Source organism: Salmo salar, chromosome 17 (assembly GCF_965601325.2).
Source record: "Salmo salar chromosome 17, fSalSal1, whole genome shotgun sequence".
Lineage (NCBI taxonomy): Eukaryota > Metazoa > Chordata > Actinopteri > Salmoniformes > Salmonidae > Salmo > Salmo salar.
The window spans coordinates 79,871,619-79,894,149 of record NC_138307.1 but is presented as its reverse complement, the minus strand read 5'-3'; the positions used below and the strand labels follow the sequence as shown (position 1 = coordinate 79,894,149).

At 46.8% G+C, this 22,531-nt stretch overlaps 1 protein-coding gene across 1 annotated transcript in view; it reads left to right on the top strand.

The window, feature by feature from the left end:
• LOC106596602 (receptor-type tyrosine-protein phosphatase beta) overlaps positions 1–22,531 on the top strand; it is a 102,955-nt gene that overhangs the window by 3,657 nt on the left and 76,767 nt on the right. Inside the window, 9 exon segments of the mRNA XM_082964236.1 lie at positions 8,388–8,645; positions 12,582–12,845; positions 16,011–16,283; positions 16,556–16,819; positions 17,391–17,657; positions 18,589–18,852; positions 20,780–21,043; positions 21,388–21,651; positions 21,964–22,227. Coding sequence (XP_082820362.1) covers positions 8,388–8,645; positions 12,582–12,845; positions 16,011–16,283; positions 16,556–16,819; positions 17,391–17,657; positions 18,589–18,852; positions 20,780–21,043; positions 21,388–21,651; positions 21,964–22,227 — 2,382 coding nt within the window.

Genomic DNA, 22,531 nt, shown 5'->3' with positions numbered 1-22,531 from the left:
AACAGACTCTAGTCTGGTCATACATCATACTGAGACCTTTAACAGACTCTAGTCTGGTCATACATCATACTGACCTTTACCAGACTTTAGTCTGGTCATGCATCATACTGAGACCTTTAACAGACTCTAGTCTGGTCATACATCATACTGAGACTTTTAACAGACTCTAGTCTGGTCATACATCATACTGAGACCTTTAACAGACTCTAGTCTGGTCATACATCATACTGAGACCTTTAACAGACTCTAGTCTGGTCATACATCATACTGACCTTTACCAGACTTTAGTCTGGTCATGCATCATACTGAGACCTTTAACAGACTCTAGTCTGGTCATACATCATACTAAGACCTTTAACAGACTCTAGTCTGGTCATACTAAGACCTTTAACAGACTCTAGTCTAGTCATACATCATACTAAGATCTTTAACAGACTCTAGTCTGGTCATACATCATACTGAGACCTTTAACAGACTCTAGTCTAGTCATACATCATACTAAGACCTTTAACAGACTCTAGTCTGGTCATACTAAGACCTTTAACAGACTCTAGTCTAGTCATACATCATACTGAGACCTTTAACAGACTCTAGTCTGGTCATACATCATACTGAGACCTTTAACAGACTCTAGTCTAGTCATACATCATACTAAGACCTTTAACAGACTCTAGTCTGGTCATACATCATACTAAGACCTTTAACAGACTCTAGTCTGGTCATACTAAGACCTGTAACAGACTCTAGTCTAGTCATACATCATACTAAGATCTTTAACAGACTCTAGTCTGGTCATACATCATACTAAGACCTTTAACAGACTCTAGTCTGGTCATACATCATACTGAGACCTTTAACAGACTCTAGTCTGGTCATACTAAGACCTTTAACAGACTCTAGTCTGGTCATACATCATACTAAGACCTTTAACAGACTCTGGTCATACATCATACTGAGAATTTTAACAGACTCTAGTCTGGTCATACATCATACTAAGACCTTTAACAGACTCTGGTCATACATCATACTGAGACCTTTAACAGACTATAGTCTGGTCATACTAAGACCTTTAACAGACTCTAGTCTGGTCATACTAAGATCTTTAACAGACTCTAGTCTAGTCATACATCATACTGAGACCTTTAACAGACTCGAGTCTGGTCATACATCATACTGAGACCTTTAACAGACTCTAGTCTGGTCATACATCATACTGAGACCTTTAACAGACTCTAGTCTGGTCATACATCATACTGAGACCTTTAACAGACTCTAGTCTGGTCATACATCATACTGAGACTTTTAACAGACTCTAGTCTGGTCATCCATCATACTAAGACCTTTAACAGACTCTAGTCTGGTCATACATCATACTAAGACCTTTAACAGACTCTAGTCTGGTCATACTAAGACCTTTAACAGACTATAGTCTGGTCATACATCATACTGAGACCTTTAACAGACTCTAGTCTGGTCATACATCATACTAAGACCTTTAACAGACTCTAGTCTGGTCATACATCATACTAAGACCTTTAACAGACTCTAGTCTAGTCATACATCCTACTAAGACCTTTAACAGACCCTGATCATACAGTGCATTCGGAAAGTATTCAGACCACTTGACTTTTTCCTTATTTTGTTACATTAGAGCCATATTCTAAAATCGATTAAATAAATAAAAATCCTCATCAATCTACACACAATACCCCATAATGACAAAGTGAAAACAGGGTTTTAGATATTTTAGCAAATGTATAAAAAAACAAAAACAGAAATACCTTATTTACATAAGTATTCAGACCCTTTGCTATGAGACTCGAAATTGAGCTCTGGTGCATCCTGTATCCATTGATCATCCTTCAGATGTTTCTACAACTTGATTGGAGTCCAGCTGTTGTAAATTCAATTGATTGGACATGATTGGAAAGGTGCTCACCTGTCTATATAAGGTCCCACAGTTGACAGTGCATGTCAGAGCAAAAACCAAGCCATGAGGTCGAAGGAATTGTCCTTAGAGCTCCGAGAGAGGATTGTGTCGAGCCACAGACCTGAGGAAGGGTACCAAAACATTTCTGCATCATCGAAGATCCCCAAGAACACAGTGGCCTCTATCATTCTTAAATGGAAGAAGTTTGGAACAAGCAAGACCCTTCCTAGAGCTGGCCGACTGGGCCAAACTGAGCAATCGGGGGAGAAGGCCCTTGGTCAGGGAGGTGACTAAGAACCCGATGGGCACTCTAACAGAGCTCCAGAGTTCCTCTGTGAACCTTCCAGAAGGGCAACCATCTCTGCAGCACTCCACCAATACCAATCAGGCCTTTATGGTAGAGTGGCCAGACAGAAGCCACTCCTCAGTAAAAGGCACATGACAGCCCACTTGGAGTTTGCCAAAAGGCACCCAAAGGACTCTCAGACCATGAGAAACAAGATTCTCTGGTCTGATGAAACCAAGTTTGAACTTCTTGGCTTGAATGCCAAGTGTCACGTCTGGAGGAAACCTGTTACCATCCCTACGGTGAATAATGGTGGTGGCAGCATCATGCTGTGGGGATGTTTTTCAGCGGCAGGGACTGGGAGAATAGTCAGGATCAAGGGAAAGGTGAATGGAGCAAAGTACAGAGAGATCGTTAATGAAAACCTGCTCCAGAGTGCTCAGGACCTCAGACTGGGGCGAAGTTTCACCATCCAACAGGACAATGACACTAAGCACACAGCCAAGACAACGCAGGAGGGGCTTCGGGACAAGTCTCTGAAGTTCCTTGAGTGGCCCAGCCAGATCCCGGACTTGAACCTGATTGAACATCTCTGGAGAGACCTGAAAATAGCTGTGCAGCGACACTCCCCATCCAACCTGACAGAGCTTGAGAGGATCTGCAGAAAAGAATGGGAAAAACTCCCCGAACACAGGTGTGCACAACTTGTAGCATCATACCCAAGAAGAGTCGAGGCTGTAATCGCTGCCAAAGGTGCTTCAACAAAGTACTGAGTAAAGGGTCTGAATACTTATGTAAATTTGATCATTTCCGTTGTTTAAAAAATAAAAATAAATGCAGAAATCTTGAGAAAACCTGTTTTGCTTTGTCATTATTGGGTATTGTGTGTAGATTGATGAGGCTGTAACGTAACAAATCATTTAGAAAAAGTCAAGCGGTCTGAATACTTTCTGAATGGGTTGTACATTATACTAAGCTCCGCCCCTTTCTGGACACAATGCCCTCCATCAGCTGGAACATCACTTGTTATCCGGAGCTATTTTAACACAGAAAACATTTAGATAACACAGTGGAATTTACAGCATCCATGGCTAGAGTTATCCTACTTACATTTAAACTAATTACAAGAAAATAAATGAATGCATCCTTGTCGTTCCAATGTGACTGTAGACATTAGGAAGTCTACATTCATTGTCTGTGAAATCAGCCACAAAAGGGGTTGCTCTATGCCATGTTAATACGTCCTACCAAATACAATGACATTCTGGCATTCCAGAATGTCATTGTTCTATTCTGTCAGTACCACCACAGGAGAGGCTCGTCAATGCACCACTGTACCCACCCAAATGGGCGCCTGCCTGCCTGGGATAGGGAGTCAGGGCTCGCCTCCTGCCCCCTCCCCACCCATCTAAAAGGTCCCCTTTTTCTCCTCACTCGCTTCCCATCATCCCCTCCCAGCGGGCTAGCGGGGGCCCGGGGCCTGACCGGGGCTGAAGCCGTGGCCAGAGAACTTTAAACAGCCATGAAACAATCCTATCTCCTTCCGCCATCTCCACCACACACCCCTCTACTGATCTGTTCTCAGAGCCTCAGCTTCTCTACTGGTCTGTTCTCAGAGTCTCTCTACTGGTCTGTTCTCAGAGCCTCAGCTTCTCTACTGGTCTGTTCTCAGAGTCTCTCTACTGGTCTGTTCTCAGAGCCTCAGCTTCTCTACTGGTCTGTTCTCAGAGTCTCTCTACTGGTCTGTTCTCAGAGCCTCAGCTTCTCTACTGGTCTGTTCTCAGAGTCTCTCTACTGGTCTGTTCTCAGAGTCTCTCTACTGGTCTGTTCTCAGAGCCTCAGCTTCTCTACTGGTCTGTTCTCAGAGTCTCTCTACTGGTCTGTTCTCAGAGCCTTAGCTTCTCTACTGGTCTGTTCTCAGAGTCTCTCTACTGGTCTGTTCTCAGAGTCTCTCTAATGGTCTATTCTCAGAGCCTCAGCTTCTCTACTGGTCTGTTCTCAGAGTCTCTCTACTGGTCTGTTCTCAGAGCCTCAGTCTCTCTACTGGTCTGTTCTCAGAGTCTCTCTACTGGTCTGTTCTCAGAGTCTCTCTACTGGTCTGTTCTCAGAGTCTCTCTACTGGTCTGTTCTCAGAGTCTCTCTACTGGTCTGTTCTCAGAGCCTCAGTCTCTCTACTGGTCTGTTCTCAGAGTCTCTCTACTGGTCTGTTCTCAGAGTCTCTCTACTGGTCTGTTCTCAGAGTCTCTCTACTGGTCTGTTCTCAGAGTCTCTCTACTGGTCTGTTCTCAGAGTCTCTCTACTGGTCTGTTCTCAGAGTCTCTCTACTGGTCTGTTCTCAGAGTCTCTCTACTGGTCTGTTCTCAGAGTCTCTCTACTGGTCTGTTCTCAGAGCCTCTCTACTGGTCTGTTCTCAGAGTCTCTCTACTGGTCTGTTCTCAGAGTCTCTCTACTGGTCTGTTCTCAGAGTCTCTCTACTGGTCTGTTCTCAGAGCCTCTCTACTGGTCTGTTCTCAGAGTCTCTCTACTGGTCTGTTCTCAGAGCCTCTCTACTGGTCTGTTCTCAGAGTCTCTCTACTGGTCTGTTCTCAGAGCCTCAGTCTCTCTACTGGTCTGTTCTCAGAGTCTCTCTACTGGTCTGTTCTCAGAGTCTCTCTACTGGTCTATTCTCAGAGTCTCTCTACTGGTCTGTTCTCAGAGCCTCTCTACTGGTCTGTTCTCAGAGTCTCTCTACTGGTCTGTTCTCAGAGTCTCTCTACTGGTCTGTTCTCAGAGTCTCTCTACTGGTCTGTTCTCAGAGTCTCTCTACTGGTCTGTTCTCAGAGCCTCAGCTTCTCTACTGGTTTGTTCTCAGAGCCTCAGTCTCTCTACTGGTCTGTTCTCAGAGTCTCTCTACTGGTCTGTTCTCAGAGTCTCTCTACTGGTCTGTTCTCAGAGCCTCAGCTTCTCTACTGGTCTGTTCTCAGAGTCTCTCAACTTGTCTGTTCTCAGAGCCTCAGCTTCTCTACTGGTCTGTTCCCAGAGTCTCTCTACTGGTCTGTTCTCAGAGCCTCAGTCTCTCTACTGGTCTGTTCTCAGAGTCTCTCTACTGGTCTGTTCTCAGAGTCTCTCTACTGGTCTGTTCTCAGAGTCTCTCTACTGGTCTGTTCTCAGAGTCTCTCTACTGGTCTGTTCTCAGAGTCTCTCTACTGGTCTGTTCTCAGAGTCTCTCTACTGGTCTGTTCTCAGAGCCTCTCTACTGGTCTGTTCTCAGAGTCTCTCTACTGGTCTGTTCTCAGAGTCTCTCTACTGGTCTGTTCTCAGAGTCTCTCTACTGGTCTGTTCTCAGAGTCTCTCTACTGGTCTGTTCTCAGAGTCTCTCTACTGGTCTGTTCTCAGAGTCTCTCTACTGGTCTGTTCTCAGAGTCTCTCTACTGGTCTGTTCTCAGAGTCTCTCTACTGGTCTGTTCTCAGAGTCTCTCTACTGGTCTGTTCTCAGAGTCTCTCTACTGGTCTGTTCTCAGAGTCTCTCTACTGGTCTGTTCTCAGAGCCTCTCTACTGGTCTGTTCTCAGAGTCTCTCTACTGGTCTGTTCTCAGAGCCTCAGTCTCTCTACTGGTCTGTTCTCAGAGTCTCTCTACTGGTCTGTTCTCAGAGCCTCTCTACTGGTCTGTTCTCAGAGTCTCTCTACTGGTCTGTTCTCAGAGCCTTAGCTTCTCTACTGGTCTGTTCTCAGAGTCTCTCTACTGGTCTGTTCTCAGAGCCTCAGTCTCTCTACTGGTCTGTTCTCAGAGTCTCTCTACTGGTCTGTTCTCAGAGCCTTAGCTTCTCTACTGGTCTGTTCTCAGAGTCTCTCTACTGGTCTGTTCTCAGAGCCTCAGCTTCTCTACTGGTCTGTTCTCAGAGTCTCTCTACTGGTCTGTTCTCAGAGCCTTAGCTTCTCTACTGGTCTGTTCTCAGAGCCTCTCTACTGGTCTGTTCTCAGAGTCTCTCTACTGGTCTGTTCTCAGAGTCTCTCTACTGGTCTGTTCTCAGAGTCTCTCTACTGGTCTGTTCTCAGAGTCTCTCTACTGGTCTGTTCTCAGAGTCTCTCTACTGGTCTGTTCTCAGAGTCTCTCTACTGGTCTGTTCTCAGAGCCTCAGTCTCTCTACTGGTCTGTTCTCAGAGTCTCTCTACTGGTCTGTTCTCAGAGTCTCTCTACTGGTCTGTTCTCAGAGCCTTAGCTTCTCTACTGGTCTGTTCTCAGAGTCTCTCTACTGGTCTGTTCTCAGAGTCTCTCTACTGGTCTGTTCTCAGAGCCTCTCTACTGGTCTGTTCTCAGAGTCTCTCTACTGGTCTGTTCTCAGAGTCTCTCTACTGGTCTGTTCTCAGAGCCTCTCTACTGGTCTGTTCTCAGAGTCTCTCTACTGGTCTGTTCTCAGAGTCTCTCTACTGGTCTGTTCTCAGAGCCTCAGCTTCTCTACTGGTCTGTTCTCAGAGTCTCTCTACTGGTCTGTTCTCAGAGCCTCAGCTTCTCTACTGGTCTGTTCTCAGAGTCTCTCTACTGGTCTGTTCTCAGAGCCTCAGCTTCTCTACTGGTCTGTTCTCAGAGTCTCTCTACTGGTCTGTTCTCAGAGTCTCTCTACTGGTCTGTTCTCAGAGTCTCTTTAATGGTCTGTTCTCAGAGCCTCAGTCTCTCTACTGGTCTGTTCTGGTCGTAGTTCTATGAATTTCTGTGTTTCTCTGACTGATGAAACACGGTGTAACAGTAATGTCATCAGCCTCTGTGTAGTTTCATTTACCACCACACCTCTGATGAGACATAGTATAACAGTGATGCCAGTCATTCCTCTCAGAGAGTAAAGCCTTGTAGCTCTGTTTACTTTCTGTGAAGATCTGCCTGCTGTCACTCCTCTCTTAACGAAACATTGTGTAACAGCGCCGTTCATCCGTCAATCCCCTGACCAGTCATTCCCCTGACCTGTCATTCCCCTGACCAGTCATTCCCCTGACCTGTCATTTCCCTTACCTGTCATTCCCCTGACCTGTCATTCCCCTGACCAGTCATTCCCCTGACCTGTCATTCCCCTGACCTGTCCTTCCCAGACCAGCCATTCCCCTGACCAGTCATTCCCCTGACCAGTCATTCCCCTGACCAGTCATTCTCCAGACCAGTCATTCCCCTGACCCGTCATTCCCCTGACCCGTCATTCCCATAGCCCATCATTCCCTTGACCTGTCATTCCCCTGACCAGTCATTCCCCTGACCAGTCATTCCCCAGACCAGTCATTCCCCTGACCTGTCATTCCCCTGACCCGTTTTCACCCTGTCCTGTCATTCCCCATACCCGTCATTCCCCTAACCAGTCATTCCCCTGACCCGTCATTCCCCTGATCCGTCATTCCCCTGTCCCGTCATTGCCCTGACCCGTCATCCCCCTGAACAGTCATTCCCCTGGCCTGTCATTCCCCTGACCCGTCATTTCCCTGGTCTGTCGTTCACCCTGATCTGTCGTTCACCCTGATCTGTCGTTCACCCTGATCTGTCGTTCCCCTGACCCGTCGTTCCCCTGACCCGTCTTTCCCCTGACCCATCATCCCCCTGACCCATCATTCCCCTGACCCGTCATTCCCCTGGCCTGTCATTCCCCTGACCTACTACATGGTTCTCTGTGTAGTTCTGCCTAGCACCACTCCTCTGGTGATGATGTTGTCTAACAGTTATTATTTTGACCATCTAACTTGTCTGTTATGTAGCCATTGTTATGACAGTGATCCCGCCCTGACATTGTAACTGCTTTTGGATCAGATTTTGAAATATAGTTGAATAACTTGTTTGCTTGAATATCAAATTTACCTGTGCTTTATAAGTGAATTGCCAACTTGACTTTTGTTTAAACTTAGCTTGATGTATGGTATCTTGTTTCAGTCATTGACCATGTTCTGTTATAATATCCACCCTGCACAGCCAGAAGAGGACTGGCCACCCCTCATAGCCTGGTTCCTCTCTAGGTTTCTTCCTAGGTTTTTGGCCTTTCTAGGGAGTTTTTCCTAGGGAGTTTTTCCTAGCCACCGTGCTTCTTTCACATGCATTGCTTGCTGTTTGGGGTTTTAGGCTGGGTTTCTGTACAGCACTTTGAGATATCAGCTGATGTACGAAGGGCTATATAAATAAATTTGATTTGATTTGATTGACAGCCCATTCTATCTCTCAGGTCCATCCACAGTCAGTGGCCTACAGGTATCAGAGACCTCAGACAGCCTGGGAGTTTCCTGGCAGCCTGGCCCAGGAAGGACTGAGCGCTTCAGGCTACTGCTGACCGACCGAGTGGGTGTGGTGAGGAACCTGACTCTGGAGAGCACCACTAAAAACTATATTGTCACCGACCTGGTCCCAGGGCGCGTGTATAACATCACCATGGTGACGGAGGCAGGGGGACGCCAGAGTACCACCTCAAGACAAATACAGACAGGTAAGGATTCAGTCATGATATGGGATTCATTGGAATGGACTCTCCTTAGATGACTTCAGCATCTGTAACAGCAACGTAACATCTATTTGTTAGAGTCATCACAATAATTAGAAATAGAAATTCACCAAATTCCAGGAAAGCATGCACTTCGGTGACCAGCTATTTATTTTAAGCTTTGAGCTTCTCACACAGTCATCAGCCCACACGAATAATGGGATAGTGAGTATATGGAAGATGCCAACCTCTCCTCTGCTCCCTGCATCCTGTGGTTCTGTGTGTATGGGAAAGACTGAGTGTTAGGGTCTGGTATGGACACAGGGCTCAAGCTTGCTTTCCTTCCCAACAGAGTCCCTACACAAACAAGCCTGTTTCCTTCACAACAGAGTCCCTACCCAACCAACCCTGCTTTCTTTCCCAACAGAGTCCCTACCCAACCAAGCCTGTTTCCTTCCCAACGGAGTCCCTACCCAACCAAGCCTGCTTTCTTTCCCAACAGAGTCCCTACCCAACCAAGCCTGTTTCCTTCACAACAGTGTCCCTACCCAACCAAGTCTGCTTTCTTTCCCAACAGAGTCCCTACCCAACCAAGCCTGTTTCCTTCCCAACAGAGTCCCTACCCAACCAAGCCTGCTTTCCTTCCCAACAGAGTCCCTACCCAACCAAGCCTGCTTTCTTTCCCAACAGAGTCCCTACCCAACCAAGCCTGCTTTCTTTCCCAACAGAGTCCCTACCCAACCAAGCCTGCTTTCTTTCCCAACAGAGTCCCTACCCAACCAAGCCTGCTTTCTTTCCCAACAGAGTCCCTACCCAACCAAGCCTGCTTTCTTTCCCAACAGAGTCCCTACCCAACCAAGCCTGTTTCCTTCCCAACAGAGTCCCTACCCAACCAAGCCTGTTTCCTTCCCAACAGAGTCCCTACCCAACCAAGCCTGTTTCCTTCCCAACAGAGTCCCTACCCAACCAAGCCTGCTTTCTTTCCCAACAGAGTCCCTACCCATCCAAGCCTGCTTTCTTTCCCAACAGAGTCCCTACCCAACCAAGCCTGCTTTCTTTCCCAACAGAGTCCCTACCCAACCAAGCCTGTTTCCTTCCCAACAGAGTCCCTACCCAACCAAGCCTGCTTTCTTTCCCAACAGAGTCCCTACCCAACCAAGCCTGCTTTCTTTCCCAACAGAGTCCCTACCCAACCAAGCCTGTTTCCTTCCCAACAGAGTCCCTACCCAACCAAGCCTGTTTCCTTCCCAACAGAGTCCCTACCCAACCAAGCCTGTTTCCTTCCCAACAGAGTCCCTACCCAACCAAGCCTGCTTTCCTTCCCAACAGAGTCCCTACCCAACCAAGCCTGTTTCCTTCCCAACAGAGTCCCTACCCAACCAAGCCTGTTTCCTTCCCAACAGAGTCCCTACCCAACCAAGCCTGTGTCAGTCTTTAACTGTCCAGGATTGGTGTGAATTTTCCACAATATATTCAGCCATCGTAAACCTCCGACTTAGGCTGACTTTATCTATTGGTTTATAAGCATCACCATTAGCTTATTCAGAAGCAGCAGCTACTCTTCCTGGGGGCCAAAAAAAACATGAAACACGATAAGTCACAAAACACTGACACACTGATAGACAAGGACAGTCACACATATGTGACCGACCGACTTGATTCGGTCTTATGTAGCAAAATTTGAAATTGTGTTTTTTTTTTACATTGCATAAAAGTAGAGGCTCGGAGCTATAAAATGGTATATCTGTCACGCCCTGATCTGTTTCACCTCTTTGTACTTGTCTCCACATCGTTACGTCACACGGCCTGCACTTGATTCCTGATCATATCATACGCTGCAGTTGAGGAACATTGGGAAAGTAATTCTGCTTTGAAAGTTGATCAACTCTTAACCTCACTTTTTGAAAACATTGCTCTTGAATGTTTTGGTTCGTCTACTGGAGAGCTCTTCTTTGTCTACACCCATTCAGCATTGTCCACAACCTCCAAAGCCATAGCCTCACCCATGTCTTTAAGGATTCACATGTGAGGCCATGTATTTCAAGACTAAAGGCTGGTTTATACTACGGGTACCAGAGTGTGCTCTGGGCATTCGTAAACTCAGAGTGTTGTCAGATTGTCCATTTGTAAATCAGAGCGCTGTCAGATTGTCCATTTGTAAACTCAGAGCATTGTCAGATTGTCCATTTGTAAACTCAGAGCATTGTCAGATTGTCCATTTGTAAACTCAGAGCATTGTCAGATTGTCCATTTGTAAACTCAGAGCATTGTCAGATTGTCCATTTGTAAACTCAGAGCATTGTCAGATTGTCCATTTGTAAACTCAGAGCATTGTCAGATTGTCCATTTGTAAACTCAGAGCCTTGTCAGATTGTCCATTTGTAAACTCAGAGCATTGTCAGATTGTCCATTTGTAAACTCAGAGTGTTGTCAGATTGTCCATTTGTAAACTCAGAGCGTTGTCAGATTGTCCATTTGTAAACTCAGAGCATTGTCAGATTGTCCATTTGTAAACTCAGAGCGTTGTCAGATTGTGCATTTGTAAACTCAGAGCGTTGTCAGATTGTCCATTTGTAAATCAGAGCGTTGTCAGATTGTCCATTTGTAAACTCAGAGCGTTGTCAGATTGTCCATTTGTAAACTCAGAGCATTGTCAGATTGTCCATTTGTATATTCAGAGCATTTTCGCTCTCGTAGCATTCAGAGCGCACACTGGACGCTCTGGCCGAGGAGTAGGGTTGTTCTGACCTCACAACGACAGTAAAGCACCTAAACTAACTGACCAACGTTGGCTAGCTTGCTAGCTACTTCCAGTACAAATGAGAGAACACCTCACTCTGACCATTTTACTCACCCTAGCAGAGCTGGTTAGGCTGTTTTCATGTTATCCAGAGTGTTACTTGCATAGTGGAGTCTTTTGTTTAGACACGTAGCTAGCTAGCTAAACAATGAACCATGATCCCAACTCATAACATTACTACCCTGCATGAAACTGCAGGTAGATAACCAACCAGGTTCAACGTTAGCTAGTTAACATTAGGCTATAATTGTTTCTGTTTTTGCGGTTTGCTCTTTGTTATAGAGCCAAAAACATTGGAGGTGGTTTACCCATACACCTCCGTTTTGGATAGATAACTCTTCGTGTTGTTGTTTGTTTAGTGTTTTCCCATTTTCCCAGAATTGGTTAGAGTCTATGGATTCTTCAATTACATTGAGCTGATTTCTGACATGCTGTTCCTTGTTTTTCCGTAGTGTATTTCTGTATTGTTTTAGCGATTCCACCATAATGAAGGCGTAGGCTCAGGTTTTCTGGGTTTCTATGTTATTGGTTGGACAGGTTTCTCAATTCCTTTCTTAGGTTTTTGCATTCTTCATCAAACCATTTGTCATTGTTGTTCATTTTCTTTGATTTTCTGTTTGACATTTTTTGATTTGATAGGGAAGCTGAGAGGTGAAATATACTGTTTAGGTTTTCTACTAATAGTGAAGTTTACACCTTCACTATTACAGTGAAACATTTTGTCCAAGAAGTTGTCTAAAAGGGATTGAATTTGTCTCTCTCTCTCTTTCCCTCTCCCTCTCTCCCTCTCTATCCCTCACTCTCTCCCTCTCTCCCTCTCCCTCCCCCTCTCTCCCTTCTATCTCTCCCTCCCTCCCCCTTGCTCTCCCTCTCCCTCTCCCTTGCTCTCTCTCTCCCTCTATCTTTCTCTACCCCCTCTTTCTCCCCTCTCCCTCTCTCTCTCTCTCTCTCTCTCTCTCTCTCCCCTCTCACTCCCTCCCCCTGTCTCTCTCACCTCTCACTCCCTCCCCTCTGTCTCTCCTCCGTCTCTCCGTCTCCCGCCCCCCTCACTCTCTCCCTCTCGCCTCTCTCTCCCTCCCTCCCTCCCTTCCCTCTCTATCCTCCCCTCCCTCCCCTCTCCTCCCGTCTCTCTTCCTCTCCAGTGCCCTATGCCGTCTCCAACCTGAAGCTAGAGAACAATAACACCCAGGACAGTTTGAGGGCATCATGGAGTCAACCCCAGGGTGATGTGGACTCTATAGTGGTGACTCTGTCCTCGTCTGGAACCACCCCTCTGGAGAAGACCCTGTCATCTGACACCACAAAGGCCCTCTTCCACCAGCTGACACCCGGACGGACCTATCAGGTGTCTGTCGCCACCAAGAGCGGAGAGCTCTCCAACCAATCAACTGCCTCGGCTAACACAGGTGACAGTAGACATAACCAGGAAAACATCTGTAAACCAGGACAATCTCTGTGTCGTGGTCAGGAAAACGTCTTGTCCCTGGTCTAACATGCTAACAATTAGTGTTCTCAGAAAACCACTGAAGCCTTTAGTTTGGTGAGAGCAGCACTCTTCCTGTTGAAGAGGGCCTCTGCTATTAAAGCCAAGAGGATAAAGGGGGGGAGATGGTAATTCCCCTCAAGTGTGACTGTTTAATTTAAACACTCTGTTATTAAGGGTTCAGCAAGAGCTCATTGAGTGCCTCGATAATGTCTAAGATCATAACTATGTGTTTACAATTCATGAATGAATCAAGTGGATTAGAATTAGCCCATTGTGTAGTCGTGTTAAAGCGTCTGCATGCTTCCCAGCAGAAAAAGTTCAGAAGAGTTCCTGCATATATTATGATGACATTTGGTGATGTTTTGTTATTAGCTGAGGGGTTTGTTGTTAGGTGAGGGGTTTGTTGTTAGGTGAGGGGTTTGTTGTTAGGTGAGGGGTTTGTTGTTAGGTGAGGGGGTTTGTTGTTAGGTGAGGGGTTTGTTGTTCGGTGAGGGGTTTGTTGTTAGGTGAGGGGGTTTGTTGTTAGGTGAGGGGTTTGTTATTAGCTGAGGGGTTTGTTGTTAGGTGAGGGGGTTTGTTGTTCGGTGAGGGGGTTTGTTGTTAGGTGAGGGGGTTTGTTGTTAGGTGAGGGGTTTGTTGTTCGGTGAGGGGTTTGTTGTTAGGTGAGGGGGTTTGTTGTTAGGTGAGGGGGTGTGTTGTTAGGTGAGGGGTTTGTTGTTAGGTGAGGGGGTTTGTTGTTAGGTGAGGGGGTTTGTTGTTAGGTGAGGGGTTTGTTGTTAGGTGAGGGGTTTGTTGTTAGGTGAGGGGGTTTGTTGTTAGGTGAGGGGTTTGTTGTTCGGTGAGGGGTTTGTTGTTAGGTGAGGGGGTTTGTTGTTAGGTGAGGGGTTTGTTATTAGCTGAGGGGTTTGTTGTTAGGTGAGGGGGTTTGTTGTTCGGTGAGGGGGTTTGTTGTTAGGTGAGGGGGTTTGTTGTTAGGTGAGGGGTTTGTTGTTCGGTGAGGGGTTTGTTGTTAGGTGAGGGGGTTTGTTGTTAGGTGAGGGGGTTTGTTGTTCGGTGAGGGGTTTGTTATTAGGTGAGGGGTTTGTTGTTAGGTGAGGGGGTTTGTTGTTCGGTGAGGTGGTTTGTTGTTCGGTGAGGGGTTTGTTGTTAGGTGAGGGGTTTGTTGTTAGGTGAGGGGTTTGTTGTTAGGTGAGGGGGTTTGTTGTTAGGTGAGGGGGTTTGTTGTTAGGTGAGGGGTTTGTTGTTAGGTGAGGGGGTTTGTTGTTAGGTGAGGGGGTTTGTTGTTAGGTGAGGGGGTTTGTTCTTAGGTGAGGGGTTTGTTCTTAGGTGAGGGGTTTGTTGTTAGGTGAGGGGTTTGTTGTTAGGTGAGGGGTTTGTTGTTAGGTGAGGGGTTTGTTATTCGGTGAGGGGTTTGTTCTTAGGTGAGGGGGTTTGTTGTTAGGTGAGGGGGTTTGTTATTAGGTGAGGGGTTTGTTCTTAGGTGAGGGGGTGTGTTGTTAGGTGAGGGGTTTGTTGTTAGGTGAGGGGTTTGTTCTTAGGTGAGGGGTTTGTTATTAGGTGAGGGGGTTTGTTGTTAGGTGAGGGGTTTGTTATTAGGTGAGGGGTTTGTTATTAGGTGAGGGGTTTGTTCTTAGGTGAGGGGGTTTGTTGTTAGGTGAGGGGTTTTGTTGTTAGGTGAGGGGTTTGTTGTTAGGTGAGGGGTTTTGTTGTTAGGTGAGGGGGTTTGTTGTTAGGTGAGGGGTTTGTTGTTAGGTGGGGGGGTTTGTTGTTAGGTGAGGGGGTTTGTTGTTAGGTGAGGGATTTTGTTGTTAGGTGAGGGGTTTGTTGTTAGGTGAGGGGGTTTGTTGTTAGGTGAGGGGTTTGTTGTTATGTGAGGGGGTTTGTTGTTAGGTGAGGGGTTTTGTTGTTAGGTGAGGGGGTTTGTTTTTAGGTGAGGGGTTTGTTGTTAGGTGAGGGGTTTGTTGTTAGGTGAGGGGGTTTGTTGTTAGGTGAGGGGGTTTGTTGTTAGGTGAGGGGTTTTGTTGTTAGGTGAGGGGTTTGTTGTTAGGTGAGGGGGTTTGTTGTTAGGTGAGGGGTTTTGTTGTTAGGTGAGGGGTTTGTTGTTAGGTGAGGGGGTTTGTTGTTAGGTGAGGGGTTTGTTATTAGGTGAGGGGTTTTGTTGTTAGGTGAGGGGGTTTGTTGTTAGGTGAGGGGGTTTGTTGTTAGGTGAGGGGGTTGTTGTTAGGTGAGGGGTTTGTTGTTAGGTGAGGGGGTTTGTTGTTAGGTGAGGGGGTTTGTTGTTAGGTGAGGGGTTTGTTGTTAGGTGAGGGGGTTTGTTGTTAGGTGAGGGGTTTTGTTGTTAGGTGAGGGGGTTTGTTGTTAGGTGAGGGGGTTTGTTGTTAGGTGAGGGGTTTGTTGTTAGGTGAGGGGTTTGTTGTTAGGTGAGGGGGTTTGTTGTTAGGTGAGGGGGTTTGTTGTTAGGTGAGGGGTTTGTTGTTAGGTGAGGGGTTTGTTGTTAGGTGAGGGGGTTTGTTGTTAGGTGAGGGGTTTGTTGTTAGGTGAGGGGGTTTGTTCTTAGGTGAGGTTTTTTCAGGTGTTTTGGCACCACATTCTTTTTCTGGAGGCAAGCCGAAGTCGATGGCCAAAGTCTATAACCCTTCGTCGGTGATTCGTCAACAGCGGAGATTCTTCAATAAAGTCTTTGTTGTCATTCAACGAGAGAAGACTGTTTTTTATGCCAATATTTTCATTGAGAAATATTGCACCGAACATCTTACTTAGATGTAAAATTACACAACTAATGTCAAAATGTATGAAAGATTTCTTGAGTTTGAGCTTTGATTCTTTTAGACTATTTACAGCGTCTCAAAATGGACAAACAGGTACTGACTGTACTACTCAAGGAAATTCAGAGACCTTTTAACCAAAGGTCTTTTAAGGGAGTATGCGAGCACGTTCGTTCGGAAAGGCGCCAGCCCGAATTTAAGCATGCTAACGCCTTAAGGGTTCTTACTTCCTGCCTTTTGAGAGCTGCTAATATAAATGAACAAAATGAAATACTCCAGACTGTGCCTTTAACTGGTCTTTCTTCTTCTCTCTGTCCCAGTCCCAGGTAAAGTGTCCCAGCTCTCTATGGTGGAGCTGGATGACTCCAACTCTCTGAAGGTGATGTGGGCTCCCCCTGGTGGAGACTGGGATAAGTACAGGGTGCTGCTGTTAAATGGGACCCAGACTCTGGATAACAGGACCGTGGAGAAAGGGGTGGTGGAGTACACCTTCTCTGGCCTGGGACTGGTCCCTGGGAGGACCTACAGGGCTGGGGTCATGGTGGAAAGCACTGGGGAGCAAGGCACTGTGGAGTACTGCCACAGAGGAATGGGTAGGCTACACAACAACTGAATGGAGTAGGAGGAAGATGCTGGCATCAGCAAGAATGATAAGAGAACTCATGACATCATCATGACTCTTCATCTCATTATTCTCTCTATTTCTGCAAACCTTCTTTCTCCCCTTCTCTCTTTCCCTTAATCCACCCCGCCCCCTGTCTCTCTCTCTCTCTCGCTCTCTCTTTCCCTTACTCTCTCTCTCTTTCTCTCTTTCCCTTACTCTAACCCACCCACTCTCTCTCTCTCCTCCCTGTCTCTCTCCCAGCTCCTAAGCCCGTCTCAGAGCTCCATATCCGCCATGCTGACGAGACCTCCCTCAGCGCCCTGTGGAGTCACGCCCCCAACTCAGCCAGGGACGGCTACGCCGTGGAGCTCCGCCATGGCAACGCCACGGTTGCCACGAGAGACCTGACCCGTGACATGAGGGAGTGCACCTTCAACGTGCTCATGCCCGGACGCGTGTTCACCATCACCGTGACAACCAAGAGCGGGGAGCTCAACAGCTCTGTGTCGGTGTTAGGGAGGACAGGTGAGAGGGTTGCTATAGCACCTGTATGGATATTTATACACAACACACTGAAACAGAGGGACTGCCCCTTTGTAGCTAAGGTCATCTCTATGGTAGGACCTTTATTTATCCAAACAAAGAAACTCAATGATACTGTTCCTTTGTAGCTGAGGTCATCTCTATGGTAACACTGTATTTATCCAATCAGTTGGACTCAATGATACTGTCCCTTTGTAGCTGAGGTCATCTCTATGGTAACACTGTATTTATCCAATCAGTTGGACTCAATGATACTGTCCCTTTGTAGCTGAGGTCATCTCTATGGTAACACTGTATTTATCCAATCAGAGGGACTCAATGATACTGTCCCTTTGTAGCTGAAGTCATCTCTATGGTAACACTGTATTTATCCAATCAGACTTTGAGGCAGCATGTACAGAGATGTTTTTACTTTGTCTCAGTTTATTTTCTTCACAAAATGGAGTCTTCGGATGAAGCCTAACACACAAAGGGTAATAATGAGCCTGCTGAGATAAAATAAGCTTAATTTTTCAAATGGAGACTGACAGTAACTGAGCCTGTCTGTCTGCAGTACCTATGGAGGTGAGGCGTGTCCACCTGAGCAACCAGGGCCACGTGGACAGTTTACAGGCCAGCTGGGAACTCCCCCCTGGAGACCTGGACTACTGCAGCCTGGAGCTCCTCCACAACAACCAGGCAGTACAGAACCACACCGTCCCAGCCAACACCACCTCTCTGCAGCTCAGTGACCTCAGGCCTGGTGCCTCCTACAGGCTGGTGGTCAGTACTGTCAGTGGTGGGATGGTGTCGAAGCCGGCCGTGGCTGAGGGACGCACTGGTAAGTTAAATATTAGGAACAGTTCATCTTTATGCATTTACTCAAATGTATCGTCCACATTAAGATCAACTGACCGACACGTGAGCCAGGCGTTTGTTTTGGGGGTTGTTCTGTATGTTCTTCCTGGTAGTCTTGTCCATTACGGCTGTATATGTGTGTATGTAATATAGTGAAGGCCAGGTGTGCTTTATTCTATACTTACAGATGTGTTGTATAAGGGTGGGTGTCTTTGTTATGGTGATTGTTAACCAACTTTAATTATAAGATACTATCTCAGAGAGAGAGAGCAATATAATATTGTTTTCCAATACAAAAAAGAATGTCTGGAATGTTCAGGAAGCTTTGTGTCAACTACAAAAAAAACTCTCCAAGGTCCCGTTCAAAGACTTCCTTGTCCGATCTCAATTGTCTTCCCCAGGAAAGTTCTGGCTATTTTGGGCCCCACCACTTCCTCCTTTTAATTAACTTCAGAGTCCGGGGGCCAAGGGTTGATGAAAACAAACACCACTTTCAGATAACATTCAGACAACTTTGGGCTAACTTTCAGCTAACGAGATAATAACAAAGGACACTTGAACTAAACCTTTCCCGTCACACTGTATATCTGAATGTCACGTTAAATGCCATATTTAATCAAGTCAGTCGATTCAATTCAAATCATCAATGCTGTGTTGTAGGAGTAATTAATGTAAGCCAAACAACATGAAGCCATACTCTTTAGCTCAGCAGGCAACACAGTTTTGGGGTCGAAAGGATTTTGACCCAATCGACCTCACAACCGTTTTGTCCTTCTGTCCCTTCTCAGTGACAGCTGTGGTCGGAGAGGTTACGGGCAGTAACAACGGTCGTCCAGACTTCTATCTCTAACATGTGTGTCTCTGTGTCCTCTCTGTCGATGACCGGTCTCTGCCCACCCTCCTTCTCTCCTCAGTACCAGCTGCGGTCGGAGAAGTTATGGTCAGTAACAACGGTCGTCCAGACTTCCTGGGGGTGTCGTGGCAGCCAGCGGTCGGAGATGTGGACAGTTACCTGGTCCTACTGAAGGACCGCGACAGAACCGTACACAACCTGGTGGTTTCTAAGGCAAGCCCAGAGTGTGTGTTTAACTCCCTCAAGTCAGGGAGGCTGTACACCGTCTCCATAGCAACCCGCAGCGGCAGCTTCCAGAACAACACGATGGTGACGGCTCGTACACGTAGGTCTCACCCACACACCAACACACACACACATGCAAGCATTACAAACCAACACACACACATGCACACACCGTCTCTTGGGCCCCTCATCTTGATCACCATCTATCACTCTGTTTACAGTGCGTTCTGAAAGTATTCAGACCACTTGACATTTTGCACATTGTTTCATCACAGCCTTATTCAAAAATGTATTAAAATAACATTTCCTCACATCAATCTACGTACAATACCCCATAATGACAAAGCGAAAACAGGTTTAATTAAAAATAAAAAACAGAAATACCTTATTAACATAAGTATTCAGACCCTTTGCTGTGAGACTCGAAATTGAGCTCAGGTGCATCCTGTTTCCATTGATCATCCTTGAGATGTTTCTACAACTTGATTGGAGTCCACCTGTGGTAAATTCAATTGATTGGACATGATTTGGAAAGGCACACACCTGTCTATATAAAGTCCCACAGTTGACAGTGCATGTCAGAGCAAAAACCAAGCCGTGAGGTCGAAGAAATTGTCTATAGAGCTTCGAGACAGGATTGTGTTGCGGCACAGATCTGGGGAAGGATACCAAAACATTTCTGCAGCATTGAAGGTCCCCAAGAACACAGTGGCCTCCATCATTCTTAAATGGAAGGCGTATGGAACCACCAACACTCTTCCTAGAGCTGTCCGCCCGGCCGAACTGAGCAATTGGGGGAGAAAGTCCTTGGTCAGGGAGGTGACCAAGAACCCAATGGTCACTCTAACAGAGCTCCAGAGTTCCTCTGTGGAGATGGGAGAACCTTCCAGAAGGACAACCATCTCTGCAGCACTCTACCAATCAGGCCTTTATGCTAGTGTGGCTATACAGAAGCCACTCCTCAGTAAAAGGCACATGACAGCCTGCTTGGAGTTTGCCAAAAGGCACCTAAAGGTCTCTGACCATGAGAAACAAGATTCTCTGGTCTGATGAAACCAAGATTGAACTCTTTGGTTTGAATGCCAAGCATCACATCTGGAGGAAACCTGGCACCATCCCTACAGTGAAGCATGGTGGTGATAGCATCATGCTGTGGGGATGTTTTTTAGCAGCAGGGACTGGGAGACTAGTCAAGATCAATGGAAAGATGAACGGAGCAAAGTACAGAGAGATCCTCGATGAAAACCAGCTCCAGAACACTCAGGACCTCAGACTGGGGCGAAGTTTCACCTTCCAACAGGACAACAACCATAAGCACACAGCCAAGACAATGCAGGAGGGGCTTTGGGACAAGTCTCTGAATATCCTTGAGTGTCCCAGCCAGAGCCCAGACTTGAACCCGATCGGACACCTCTGGAGAGACCTGAAAATAGCTGTGCAGCGACGCTCCCCATTCAACCTGACAGAGCTTGAGAGGATCTGCAGAGAAGAATGGGAGAAACTCCCCAAATACAGATGTGCCAAGCTTGTTGCACCATACACAAGAAGACTCAAGGCTGTAATCGCTGCCAAAGGTGCTTCAACAAAGAACTGAGTAAAGGGTCTGAATACTTATTTAAATGTGTTAATCCAGTTGTACATTTTTTATAAATTAGCAAAAATGTCTAAACACCTGTTTTTGCTTTTCCATTATGGGGTATTGTGTGTAGATTGATGAGGGGGAAAAACTATTCATTCCATTTTAGAATGAGGCTGTAACGTAACAAAATATGGAAAAAGTCAAGGGGTCTGAATACTTTCCCGAATTCACTGTATATAGTTACATGGATGAATGTGTTAATATAGATTTTTTTTCTGGTGATCTAGGAAACAAATTGTTAAATTGGTAGGGAACATCTGGAGGAAAATCTTTTGGAGAAAATGTGTATCTCTTAAAATAACAACAGTGTTGTATTTAATGAAAACACCCCACATCCTTCTTGACCTCTTGACCTCTTGACATCTCTTCTACCCCTCTCTCTACCCAGAACCCTCCAGTGTCCAGAACCCCAACGCCATCCACTCTGCCAGGGACGACTTCCTGAAAGTCTACTGGCGTCATGCGGCCGGAGACTTGGACCGTTACGAGGTGGTCATTAAGTACAACAACACGGTCGTCCAGAACCAGACGGTGGCGCGGTCACAGAACGACTGTGTGTTCAGCTCTCTGGTTCCCGGGAGGCTTTATACGGTCACTGTCAGCACCTGGAGCGGAGAGTACCAGTCCAGTGTTTCTACTGACGGGAGAACATGTCAGTCTATTAACTACATTCTATGATTCTGTGTCTATTGCTACTGCAGTGTTGGTAGAAGGTTTAAGTAAAATGCTGTACTGCTGAGTGTTCTGTGTGGCCAAGTCCATGGAAAACCAATATACAACTTATTTGGAAGAATTTGTAGGTGTGAAATCTAGACTTCAGCGCATGGGAATTGTACCTACGATCACATAAAGTAACATTTTGGCAGCGCAAAGTTAACCTTAAACTAGTGGGCATTATGGGTCAAATTCCCCTCAGCCAACGAAACCATTGAGCCCTTTGGTGTAGTGTGAATAGTTGAAATCTTTAAATAAAGTTGTATTTGACTGTCTCCGTAGTCCCCTCTGCGGTGCGGCGCCTGGCCCTGGGTGACAGTGGTACAGGTGATCTGGTGGTCACATGGTCTCCAGCGCTGGGGGATGTTGATCACTACGAGGTCCAGATCCTCTTCAACGACACGCGGGTTTACCCGCCCGTAACCCTGGGCAACGAGGCCCGTGACCACCGCCTGGCCTCGCTCACCCCGGGACGCCTGTACAAGATCGTGGTGTCCACCTTCAGCGGACCCAACCAGAGACCGCAGTTCATCGAGGGCAGGACAGGTCAGTAGGGAAACAGAGTGGGCAGCTGCCCGGGTTGGTTTTCCAAATAACCTCCCATTGCGTTTCATAGCATTTCTGTCACAGGTATTTCAGCTAAAACAACACTATAACCTTTTGTTATCACTTCATTCTGTAGAACATCATCTAAAAATTTAAAAAGCAAAAACACAACATTGTTTTTCGGCCAGTCTTCAACTTATTTATATATAAGTGATCCACATTGTGAGTGCCACATTCTGACCCATCTCCATTCTCTTCCATCCCCCCCTCCCTTCACTCCTGTCTCTCTGCCTTCTCTCTCAAACCCCCCAGTCCCCAGCCAGGTGAGGAACCTCCATGCCCGGCCAGGGGACCAGGCTGCCAGCCTGAGGGTGTCCTGGACCCCTGGTGATGGGGACGTGGACATGTACACTGTGTCCCTATCCCAAGGAGGACACCTTCTGGAGACCAGACCTGTCCCCAAACACGTCACGGAGCTGGACTTTCAGGGTCTGATACCAGGACAACTGTATGGGGTCGAGGTTCAGGCCCTGAGTGGAATACTGGTCAATAATTCTACAACTACTGGACGAACAGGTGAGAAGGAGGGAGGGAGGGGAATAGGAGAGGGAATGAGAGGAGAGCGGGGAGAAAGAGAGGGAGAGAAGGGAATAGGAGAGGAAATGGGAGGCGAGGGGGGAGAGGGAGGGGAATAGGAGAGGGAATGGGAGGAGAGGGGGGAGGAATAGAGAGAGGGGAATAGGAGAGGGAATGGGAGGAGAGGGGGGAGAGGGAGGGGAATAGGAGAGGGAACGGGAGGAGAGGGGGGAGGAAAAGAGAGAGGGGAATAGGAGAGGGAATGGGAGGAGAGGGGGGAGAGGGAAGGGAATGGGAGGAGAGG